The sequence below is a fragment of the Ostrea edulis genome, chromosome 4 (assembly GCF_947568905.1).
Source record: "Ostrea edulis chromosome 4, xbOstEdul1.1, whole genome shotgun sequence".
In the NCBI taxonomy this organism is placed as follows: domain Eukaryota; kingdom Metazoa; phylum Mollusca; class Bivalvia; order Ostreida; family Ostreidae; genus Ostrea; species Ostrea edulis.
This window is the reverse complement of record NC_079167.1, coordinates 11,701,547-11,714,166: the sequence shown is the minus strand read 5'-3', so window position 1 is coordinate 11,714,166 and position 12,620 is coordinate 11,701,547. Positions and strand designations below refer to the sequence as shown.

The following is a 12,620-nucleotide window of genomic DNA, read 5'->3' as shown; positions in this document are numbered from 1 at the left end:
AGGATCATCTTTCTTTTAAACATTTGAAAATACGTTTTCAAAACGTTTTAATAAAGATTTTAAAAACATACTTAATATACTATGTTTTTCAAAAAGTGACCCAAATCAAAGTAGTGTTTTAAATATATTCTTTTGAAAATGATTTTTTTTTTAAATTACATAATATTAACATGTTGCCAGCCAACACAAATATAACATTGCCTTACAATGTTGATAAAACATATTTAAAACGTTACAGAAATACATATAACTTTAAAAAACTATTCGTACTTCAACTTAATTTGATTTATTTAATTGATATAACACTTTAAAAAAAAAAAATGTTTAACAAGACTCAACTGCAGTATATTGAATTATGATAATCATTTTGTAAGTTAAGGACAATGATTTCATGCTTCTAAATTACCGAAAGTCATCTTTCGTACATCAGTTTTAAAAGATCTTTGATACAAAAAAGAGTAAAGGTCTATTTTTAACTTAACAATATTTTAAACAATGGAATTCATTTCATTTGCTTGTGGGCATGCATGCTCTGCTCTGGGAATTAATTTCCCCCTTTCAATGTGTTTACAGAGAGTTATAATGGAATGACACAGCGGGACACTATGGCCAAGACTCATACAGCCGATCCTATAGTTACGCAATTTTCTCGCGATTTGATATGCTGTGTAGGTCAAAGTTTTGGAAAACCCAAGCCATTCTTGTTACACAGAGTCTGCGAGCTGGTGAACAGTCGGTTAAAGTGAGTATAATTTTGTAGTTAATAATAATTTCTCCTTAGATGAGAGTGCAAAGAAGAAACTGGTATAAGGAATTAAATTGCTTATGTGTATATCTATAAAGGGTACTGATTTAAGTATGATTAATTTAATAATTCGTCTTTTCATCCGTAAAATCCATATACATGTACTATACATTCATATTGTACTATAATTAAAACATGACATTCGTTTTAGATAAATGCCATGGCCTCTCTGCAGGGTGGAAGGAGAGATTAGCAGAACTGTGATGAGATCTGTAATGACTAACAACTGCATGAGCCAGTTTAGTGGCACTGGACAGAAAGGGAAAATAGCCTTTATTGGAACACCCCTGTACAAAATCATTCTTTGTAAGTTTAAACAATACAAATTTGGTATATTAAATAAAAAATGATAATAAACTAAAACATATAAGTACATCACTTTTGTCCTCATGATTTCATTTCAGTATATGTAGTACATGTCATTTTGATTGATGTTGTAATTCAACTGTTTTAAACACATGCATTGATTTAATATATAATTTTTACAATGAATTCCATTTCACATTTTTATAGCTGCTGCACGCAAAGCATCAAAGAAAACTGTTTCGTTTGCGACAATCAAACGAGAAGTTTTAGACGTCCTCAGATTCGCCCCATACCTTCCTTAATTGAGGAACTAAATTATGCTAAGGTATATATGAAGTTTGTCATCAGAAAAATACAGTAAAACATTGTTAAACCTTATGCTGGTCTGTTTATACAACTCTGTAGCATAGCACTTGTTTCTTGTCTTCATCAGCTGTGTGAATACACATAGTACATGCAGTTGTCCGCATAAATGAGTAATAATTTTGTAAATTTATGTTTCATGTTCAAATCTTTCTTTTTCAGAAAAAAGGGGGAAAGAAGTCGATACAAATAGATGAATTTCCATCAGATTCGGAATAATTAATATTATATGGACTGATTTTTCCAAAAATACAAATTTTATTTGCAAAGAAGACTTTTGTTTATTTTATTTTATTACGGTTCAGGTTTTTAAACATATTCACAGTATATAAAAACATTGGTGAAAGGGTTTGAAAACATTTATCAAAATTGTTGGAAGAATGTATCTTGTAAAATTGAATTATCTTGTAAAATTGAATTTTAAATGCTCTCAAATGGTTTCTATAAATGTTCTTAAAACGTTTCTTCTAAATGTTTTCAAATGGTTTCTATAAATGTTCTTAAAACGTTTCTTCTAAATGTTCTCAAATGGTTTCTTAGAAATGTTCTCAAAACGTTTCTTCTAAATGTTATGAAAACGTTTCTTAGGAATGTTTACAAAACATTGCAGTACAATGTTTTCAAAATATGTTATGCCAACGTTTAAAAAACCATACAAATCACGTTATAATAACGTTTTAGAAAATGTTTTCATAACATTTTCACAATGTTTTTACAACGTTTTAATAACGTTGTTGTGCTACCTGGGTAAGTAGTCCAAACAGTTTTCCGGACATTATTTCATTACAAATACAGATATTGCGTTGAAATTTAGTCACAGGCTTCCTCTCGGAGGAATACAAGTTCAGTTTGCATTTCAGCTGGATTGGTCCATCCTTGATCTACTTTTGGGCTAAAAATATAGGCCAGACAGTTTTCCAGGTTTTTTCTTCCCAGTATGGCAACAGGCATTGCTCTGAAATTTTGTCACAACCTCCCTCTCAGAGAAATACATAATCAGTTCATATTTCAACTTAAATGTGCACCATGATCTACTTTAGGGCTAAAAGTAGATCAAATGGTTTCCTGAACTTTTTATCATCATAGATAGATATTGCATTGATGTTTTGCCACAACCTCCCACCCTTTCAGATATTAAAGAATCATGCAATCGAAGGTGAAAGAATCAGCAATTCGCTAATTTTGTTGAGTGTCATCAGACACCTTGGGTATGGTACAATCACCTGACAAATGTAAAAAAAAAATCAATCCCCGATTTCAAAGAAAACAATCGCAGAAAGTCCTCTCTAGGATTAACAGTGAAAGAAACCGCACGTGAGTCTCAATCATTAAGTGGGATTCGACGAGGCTGGATATATTGGACTAATATACGTCTACCGTAGGTGTCACTCCAAATATATTATATCCAACCTTAAAGAATCTCACTGAGATTAGGCCAAAAAAAAATATATCTATATGTTCGTTTCTTGTTACCATGCAAGGCAAAAAAATAAAATAAAATAAATAAATTTAAAAAATCCAGGTAGCAGGTCGTGAGTTTTGAGTCCTGCTAGTGCCATAGTAAACATAAACTTGTAATGACTGATCCTTTCCAAACGCTCGGCATTGATTTAGAACCACCAATGTGAGAAACACGGGTCTTTTGGACATGACATTAAAAACGGAAGTTCATCTTCATGCTGAACATTAACAATAAATATCTAAGAAAGCACTCGAGTTACTAAATGATGTAATCACCGAGTTCTCATTAAAAAATGACCCCCCCCCCCTTTCCCCTAAATATCGATCGAAAAAATCCAGGTCGACAGCTTTAAGTCCATGTAGCTAGGTTGAGTAACAAGAAACAAACATACATTGGGGGTGTAATATAGACACAGTATAGGATGTGTGTAATATAGACACAGTATAGGGTGTGTGTAATATAGACACAGTATAGGATGTGTGTAATATAGACACAGTATAGGATGTGTGTAATATACTTGTAGACACAGTAATGAATGAGCAGACAAGTCATGAATTTTAAAGATTTAAATCAAAATTTAAGGTTAAACTCTCTCTCTCTCTCTCTCTCTCTCTCTCTCTCTCTCTCTCTCTCTCTCTCTCTTCAATTTGAAAGAATAAAATCAAAAATTATCAAATAATTAAAAAAATTAATACATATCCAATACGGTAACTAAACGTAGGAATATGAAAGTTAAAATTTGATATGGATGAAAAGTAGACTCGAACCCGTGTTCTACACTGAGATCAGCAGTCGACCCCCCCCCCCCCCCCCCCCCCTCTTTTATTGATCAGCATTTATACCAAAGACATACAATACAAGAACAATAATATTCCATCTGTTTCTTTTACATGGGGATTTTTAAGTCATAAAAAAAAAACAAAAAAAAAACAGCCCCCCCCCCAAAGAAAAACCTTCCACTTTTTAACCAGGTTCATTAATTTTCTTTTCTAAAACAGTCAATTGATAATAATTATATGAAATACAATGTTTCAATGCATATTTACAAAGCATTTCATATATCAATTTTCTTTTCACTTTGCACAAAAATCTGCTTTCTTCTATGAATTTATGCAAAATAGGCTATAGATCTACATGCATACCGACTGATCGAGCCAGCTAGGCAATTAAATCTAAAAGAAATAGATATATATTGCTGATGTTTACATTTTCATTCATGTTTGAAGGAAGTCAGCTTAATATTTTGGAAAAGGTACCAATTTAGCCGCCCCCCCCCCCCCCCCTTCCCCCCACACACACTGGTATTTTCTTTTCTTCTGAATCTGCCCGTTGCTCTACATGTAAAAATCAAAGAAAAAACGAAATACTTTGTTGCAATTTTTATAATGATGCATTATGAACTAATCTACAAAGATGAAGAGGATATTGATCCTACTCAGAATACCTTTACAACCCCGGAGTGGCACGCTCAAGCAAGTCGGTCAGAAGACGAGAACGAGGCGTTGCGATCAACAATATGGCGTGCGTAGACCAAAATTCCAATGCGGTTCTTCAAGGAATCGCCCGTCATATAAACTGTTTGGGAGAAGAAAATAGAAATACAAGAAAGAAAGCCTTAGAAAGCATTAAGAAAGATACATTAGAAAGAAAACCGCCTCTAGCAGCACCGGAACTTCAGTTGGTATTTAGTGAAGTAGCGAAACCTTTGTTGAAAATTTTCTTTGATCCCGTTGAAAAATGTCGAGAACTATCCATCAATATTATTCGGGAATATATGAAAAACGTGGAAAAACCGGACGAAAGTTTACCGTATGTTATCCCAGTTCTTGTTCAAAGACTTGGTCAACAAGAAATCACAGAACCATCAGAGGAAATTCGGCTCATGTTGATAGAATTTCTATCAGAGATTCTAGAATTTTCTGGAAAGAAACTGTCCGTGTATTTAGACGACCTAATGAGGATTCTCCAAAGGACAATACCTGACCCATTTCCGGATGTAAAGAAAGAGAGTTGCAGATGTACATCAAAAATTGCGAAAGCTATTCCTGAATATTTTCACATGCAATCAGAATCTCTCATCAAACTCCTTTCACTTACGATCACACATCAGCATGCAAAAGTGAGAACATTGGTAGTAGAAACAATTGGTAAGAAAAACCCTCACCAGTACTCTCTATTCTTTATTTGTGGGTTAGTTATTTGTTACACTGCTAACTATTTAACTTGTCACATAGAAGCTTCCGTCAGTCTGAGTGTTGTTATGAAATAGAGGGTTGATTATTTTCAGTTCGACTTAATCACCTAAGTAGAAATGCTACCGAGGATTTTCCAAAACATAAACGTGTGATGAAATCATGGAATATAGAATTGAATTCAATATTTTATGTAAGATATCACATTTCTAATGAAAAGTTCACTTGCCTAATTGAAAACAGTTAATGTCAATCCTTGGCTCAGAATAAAACTGAGTACCTAAATCATAACTCAGATCCAACTTAGATACAATTTTTTAAACCAACAGACCAGTTCATGTATCAGTCAAAAACTCAAAGCATCAAACTGAGTCCAAGCCAAATTGATAGATGAAATTCGAAGCCAGAGTACATATTACTACTTTGTGTTTATTTAGGTAATGTACTTCAGTATGGCAATGGTAAATCAATGGAAAGTGTTGTACCACATTTGGCTCAAAGGTTATTTGACGATTCCCCAGCAGTGAGAAAGGCTGTAGTTAAAGTGGTTGGTGGCTGGTTGTTGGACTTGCCTGATCGCTACTCCTTTCACCACAAACTGATACCTCTTCTGTTGACTGGCCTAGCGGACACACAGCCAGAGATCTCAGAGTTAGCCGATTCCTTGTGGTATGACACAGGTATGGAATAATTTTTGAATTCAAACTCTTTATTAGTTCCAGTGTGAATGTCTGAATAGCCTGATAATCAACATTGGCTCCAGCATCATCAGCATATTATGGTGCGATTAGCCAGTTAAGGCCAAAAAAATATATGTTGGTTTCCACTTTCCCTACCTACCCTGAAAATTTCTGCCGACCCTAACACATTTTTCCCATTCCATGGATTTTGCAAATGTCATCACTACAACAAGAGTATATTTATTGACTTATTTATCAAGTTATTTATTATGCACTAATACTAGACAGATTCCAAAACATGTATTGATTCATCATATAAATTTTATTTGATTACTAAATAATCACTTTATTTTATGCATAGTAGGGTACTAAATCATTAGAAAATTATTCAACCTATAAAATCAACAATAACAAAAAAGCTACCTACCTACCAACCCTTAGAAATTTTGAGGTGAAAGTGGAAACCAACCTATATATTTTTTTTGTCTAAAGTTTTCTAAATGATCCATTTTCATCAAAGTATTGCTGTGAACCCCACTTGATTCAAACTTGCATGGATAATACAGTCATGGATGCACAACCATTTGTGATTTGATGTTGCATCTTCCCTATATTCTTTATACAGCAAATCCTTTCCTCCATAACTGTAACTTCTTTGTTGTTCAACCTTTAATGGATGGTTTTCATTACAACTTCAAAATATTTCTTCTTTTTATATGAAACAAATGTGTGATTCCATTCCAATTTACTTGATTTAAACCTCATTGAGTTCATTCTGAGATGTTTAAATTCTCACAGCTGACAATGACTGCTCTTTATGATGCTCTTAACCTGCTGGGGGAAGCTTTTCTTAATGAATTTGTAGATATTTTATAGCTGCAATTCACTGACTAATTAAAATGTCTGCCAAAGAATCTTTCAATGTTCTTTTATTATTTTTCAGGATTGAAGTATGAAAAAGAAAATGAACAAGAGTTAAAGGACCAATTAGATTTTTCCAAAGAAAAACCAGCTCATTATCCACTAAATGGTTAGTGTAGAAACATGAGCAAGTGCATGGTTAAAGTAGAAATAAGCTATTTTCAAGAAAAATATTAAGTAGTTTTAAAATAAAATGTGTCCAAAATTAATTAGATCCAATGCTTAAACATTTAGTGTGGATTACATTTTTATTTCTTTGTACATGTAAATTATCTCTATCAAGAATTTGAAATTTAAATGAAGATGTGTAAAACTCCAAAGGATGTGTAAATGATTACATTATCAGATCATTAAAGAAATATCAAATTATATTACTGGTATTATATTTTGCACTGAGAATCTCTTCACTGAAAACTGTATTTATTTAGTGATTTTTGAAATTCTCTTCATATTGATATGAAATTTGATATGGAGGATCTAAATACTTTAGTTGAGAGACCAAATTTGGGGTGCCGAGTTCTGATCATGCGACACCTGTCCAAGATCCTGCCAGCCTTGATGAAGGATGTGACAGACTGGGTGGTAGCCACCAGACTGAAGTCAGCAGCTCTCCTCTTTTGGCTGCTTCTGAATGCAGAAGATTATGTCACCCAACACATGGCAGTGCTAACTTCTGGAATGTACAGAGCTTGTGTGGACGAAGAGCCTCAAGTGGTCAAAGATGTAGGAACACTTCAAAATATATGATATACATGTATTCTATTATTTTATATCCAATCATGCTAGAATTGAATGCATCATATTTTAACTATTTTTGCTGTTAAAGAGGTCTACAACTGAGTTTTGTAGCATTTCAAGTTTTTGGGAAGTATATTTTTGATATCTACATTGAAGGGGGGTGGGGGTGAAATTAGAAAGAAAAATTGGGGTTATTGTGCTTTTATTGAACTACAGTGTGTTAAACTTGACATTTTCACACTTAAAATTTATTTATGATTTATTCGCATAGTCAATTTGTCTGTTGATGTCAACAGAACATAAACACTAATTAATCATTGCATGAAATAATACATACTCATGTCTTCTAACAATTCAAATATAAAAAAAAAAGATCATTTAATGCTTGTAGATTGGAAATAAGTAATGACCTTTCGTACATGTACTTACTCTGGTAATCTACATAAAATTTATCATGTGGAATTTCAGAGATTAAAAGAACATCTTAGGGGTATTGTCAGTGAAGATAGGATAATAACCAGATAGAATTTAATGGGATGTTAGAATGTATACCATATTTTGATAAGCATAGCTTTTTTAATTACTGATATTTTAATCATAAACTATATTATGTAACCCCCTCTAGGTACAGAGGGCAGCAGAGTTGGTGGGGTACTTTGTGTCCCCAGAGGTCTGGTGTAAGATGATACTGTCCAACATGAAGTCCATGCAGTCCTTCAGTCCACTGATGATTCTGGCCGCAATCATCAGGGGATCAGAGAGACCAGTACTGAGGTCTTACCTGCCGAAAATTGTCTCATCTCTGAATGACACAGACATCTGCTATACCTCACAGGTAAGCACCTATTTCCTCTGTGCACAGGGCAAACTATAAAGATAGCTCAGTTCATACAACCATATGATGAAGACAAACATTTCAGTTTTCACTGCTGGTGCAGTTAGACCAGTTTTTATTGCTGGTGATCAGACAAATCAGTTCATAGAGCACCTTACTGGAGATTTAGGGTGCAGTTTTGAATCAGTTTTGGCCAATAGGCAATACACAGCTGATATTACACACAGTATCATACTAACAGGTGCAGATGCATTCCCAGCTATTAAACTGTACAGCAGCCATTCTGAAGGTGTGTGTGGAGGACTGTGCGGCAATTAGTCAGCAACTGTTTGACCTCCTGATCACTATCCTGTCCCAGAACCAGAACACCCAGGAACAGGTACACGGCCCAGAACCACTATTAAAATGATGTGTAGTCTGTATTAATTATTTCATTAAATATTTAGATGTACCTACTACATTTCTTAATATGAAGAGGCTTTCGTACTGAATTAATCTATTCTAATTGATTTATAGGTGAATGAGCAATTAGAGAAATTATACAAAGTTCAGGTTATGGAATCCAGACAGGAACTGTTTAGTAAGCACACCAAACCATTGATAGATCATCTTAAAGAGACGGTTAACATGTGGTCTGTTCATTCCACTGAGAGGCTGGTGTTTGACACTGTACTGATTGAATGTGGTAAGTCAAAGATAATTCTAAAATACTATACTAAATGGTTAATCCACTTAGTGCACTATTTAATGGTAGTTGTATAGGAAAAGTTTTTTAACCTAATGAAGCATGTTTTGATTTTTATTGTTTTCCTGATCTTTTCAAATTTTCTCTCACAAGGATCTGTGGTAGGAGATCTCTTGGATGATGTCATACCAATTTTTGTGACCAACTTTGACCCAGATAAAGACCCTGAGATGCGACTGAAGTTCTTCTCCTTGCTATCCAGGCTTGTAATGACCTCCAGCTCTACCTTAGATTCGTGTCATAAGTTTGGTGATTTTGCAGTATCCGTAGTGAAGGACATCATAATTCCCAACTGTCTGTGGAAGGCTGGACGGGTGGCAGGGGCCATCCGGACCACGGCTACTTCCTGTATGTGGGCATTGTTACAGAGTGGTATGCTCAACAAGGAAAAGGTGTGTGTTACATCTTTACGCAGAAAGAAATATACATGTATGTGTAGAAATAAATATAGTATGTGTAGTCCTGATGATCCCCTGAAATGCCATAAGATGAACATGCTTTAAATCTATAGAAAGGAAAGATATAAGTATGTTTCTGTTCTTTATTTGAAATAATAGCTGGTCCTTTACATTGTCAATGTTTTTGGTTCACTTTAGCTGTCCCCAGTTGTTGAAGATCTTCTGACTCAAATGATTACAACAATGGATGATGACAACAAAAGTACCCGTCTTATTTGTTGTCGTGTGATGACCCGATTATTTGATCTGATGGGTGGAGAATTAGGTCAAGATCGATTGCACAACATGTACCCCGATCTTCTCAAACGTTTAGATGACAGTAGTGATGAAGTTAGAATCACTGTCTCCAAGACGTTTTTAGCTTACTTTGACTGCTTTGAGAATGGTTATGATGTCACATTGTACAGAGCTCATTTAGAAGCCATTTACAAAGGACTGTTAGTACATCTAGATGACCCAGAACAGAAGATACAAGAGGCTATATTAGGTGAGTAAATTTCCAGTGAGGTTAATCATTGTAACAGAATACATTATAAATGAGGGGCCTCCATGGGCGAGTGGTTAGAGCATTGCGCTCAAAATCACACGACCTCTCACCTCTGTTCGGCGTGGGTTCGAATCCCGCTCGCGCCGGTAAGTGAGAAAGTTTCCCAGTTTACTTGTGGAAGGTCGGTGGTCTCTTCCCAGGTACATTATATCTGGGTTCTCTCTTCCACGATAAAAACTGGGCGCCACCAGATAACTGAAAAATTGTTGAGTGTGGCAGAAAACATCAATCAATCATTATAAGTGATATTGATTTATGGATTAATTATGAAGTTGTATGTACACTGACTTGGGGGACTGATCAGGTTAAAATGTTCTAGTAGATCCTTTTCTGAGTTTATAGGGCAATACACTTGCAGACATGTTGCAGATTCTGAATGCAGACTTTATACAGTGTATTCATTGCAACAAGTTTTTGCTTAATTTGAGTCTTTACCAAACCTGCTTGTATGGAAAATGCATGGATTTTGTACAAATTTACATAATTTTGTCTTTTCCAAAAAATTAATTAAATGGCATGAATACTAGTTTGCATTTGGGTTGAAACTTTGCAACACTTCTACTTGAATTTTCTGAGATGAGCTAGAAGTGGTCATACATTTTCTAATTACACTGTTTTATTCTGTGTTACAGAGGTACTGAAGAAATCAGGGTCTATATGCCCCACTATGTTACTTCAGGAAGTGGAGGAGGTCAAACACAAACATAGGACCACTGTGTATTGTAATAAGCTGATGGAACACTTAAAGGGACTGTTGTAACCACTGCCATTGTGTTCTGCCAGACATTGATTTCTCCCTATATTCAATAAATGATGACACTATGTTGAGGCTTTTATTTCTGTTTAACTTAATTAATAGCAGTTTCATAGAAATTATAATCTGTATTTTTTTTTCAAGAATTTTTTTTTTTTTTTTTTTGCCGAAATATTAAAGTATTTGGTAAAAGCAGAAATTACATACATGTAGATGTAAAGAAATAGTTTGTGTTTTTTCTAAAAAGCATTTAGAAATGGGAGGGTAGACAAATACTTTGTTTTATATAATTCATAACTATTGACAGAATTTATATTAAATAAGACAAAAATGTGAAATAATCAGAAGTTGTCCATAAGTATTGAATTGGAAGCTTTATCATTTTGTAGGAACTTCTTATGATTTTACACATTTTTGAAATATTTGTTTCTGAACATATGAAATAGCATATGCAAACCAAAGTACATTTGTACTCGTAAAAAGGAAAAGTATTGAAATAGTATTAATGTACATAATAAGACGCTGACCAATTTGCACTTTATAACCTTTTTGGAAGAATTATCCACCTTTGATGAAAATGAGGAAAATTTAATTTTGTAAAAATATCTGTGGTAAATGATTTATGATTTATTTCATTTTTTTATAAATAGAAAGTTTATGCAACTTTTTACCAAGAGATTTGTATGAAAATACAATAATTTATATCTTTTAAGAATATTTTAATAAAACTTGTTCTTTCCATAGATAAGACTGCAATGTAAAATTTAAGAAGAAATAAGTTAACCAGTAATGGAATTTTTTGTAAATTTCTCTTGTGGATTATTTTTATTTGATGAACCCTTAAAAAACTCCCCATGATTACAAAAATTGTACCAGCCATTTATTAGATATGAAATGCATGTATGATCGTTATACATTGAATACCGTAATATAAAATGGTATTTCTGAAAATATATTATAAAAATAATATTGAAACTTCATAAAAAAGACTAATAGGTTTTTGTTAGGCCATTTCATTCTGAGATATAATTTATCAGCTGTTTCAATTTTTATTCTTTAAATATCTTTCCATTATTCGATAATGATCAAAGAATTTTTCTTGTCCAATAAAAATGAGTAGACTTTGTTAAAGACATAAACTTAATTATAAATTTGTCTTTTTTCTTGGTCTTGTCTTTGTACCTGAATAGTAGTTGGTTTCCAACCATTCCTATCTTGTTTCCCAATTTTCCTCTTTGCCATAACCCACATAAGGAACTTCGAATATTGTTGCAGTTCATAATCTAGGGGTCTATGTATTGCCATGCAATACTCCCAGAGTGCTTGTTCATTGCTCAGGGGGAAAAATGCTTTTCTGACTTGGGAGTTTTGAATATAATTCGACTAGATTACCTTTTCAATAGATTTAAATAAATTTATATATCTGAAATGTTCCATTGAATTTTCATAGTTCAAGTTTAGAGTCTTGTTTGTCGTTTGAGTTTCGTTGTTATAAGTTGAGATTTTTTGTTACACTCATGCTCAGTGTACAATACCTTTAGTCTCTGAATTTATCACATGCATCAAATCAATTCAAAAGCCTTGTACTTGATCTCGTCTTGACAAGGGAAAGAGTAACTTTTCCTGAAATATTGCGGAAAATGGACTAATGCAAAATAATGTGCAAGTTCGCGCAAATTTTTATAAACAATTCATTATAGTCGGTGTAACAATTAAAAATGTCCCGTGTAGTTTTTAAACATGCCGGACACAACAAGGATTTTTCACTTTCTTTATAATTATAGTTTGGGTTTTGCTACATGTATTATGAATTT

The 12,620-nt window shown here is 33.5% G+C and overlaps 1 protein-coding gene and 1 long non-coding RNA gene across 2 annotated transcripts; both read left to right on the top strand.

Moving 5' to 3' along the window:
- Positions 1-473: 473 nt before the first annotated feature.
- Positions 474-1,743, top strand: LOC125670587 (uncharacterized). The gene is made up of 4 exons (XR_008802226.1): positions 474-742; positions 957-1,111; positions 1,319-1,436; positions 1,637-1,743. It is a non-coding gene; the product is annotated as an uncharacterized LOC125670587 (long non-coding RNA).
- Positions 1,744-4,415: 2,672 nt separating this feature from the next.
- Positions 4,416-10,876, top strand: LOC125668050 (dynein axonemal assembly factor 5-like). The gene is made up of 10 exons (XM_048901791.2): positions 4,416-5,083; positions 5,566-5,808; positions 6,752-6,838; positions 7,220-7,452; positions 8,093-8,302; positions 8,544-8,681; positions 8,819-8,987; positions 9,141-9,439; positions 9,644-9,992; positions 10,685-10,876. Exons 1-10 carry the CDS (start codon positions 4,453-4,455, stop codon positions 10,810-10,812), a joined length of 2,487 nt encoding a protein of 828 aa, XP_048757748.2. The 5' UTR covers positions 4,416-4,452; the 3' UTR covers positions 10,813-10,876.
- The last annotated feature ends 1,744 nt before the right edge of the window (positions 10,877-12,620 follow it).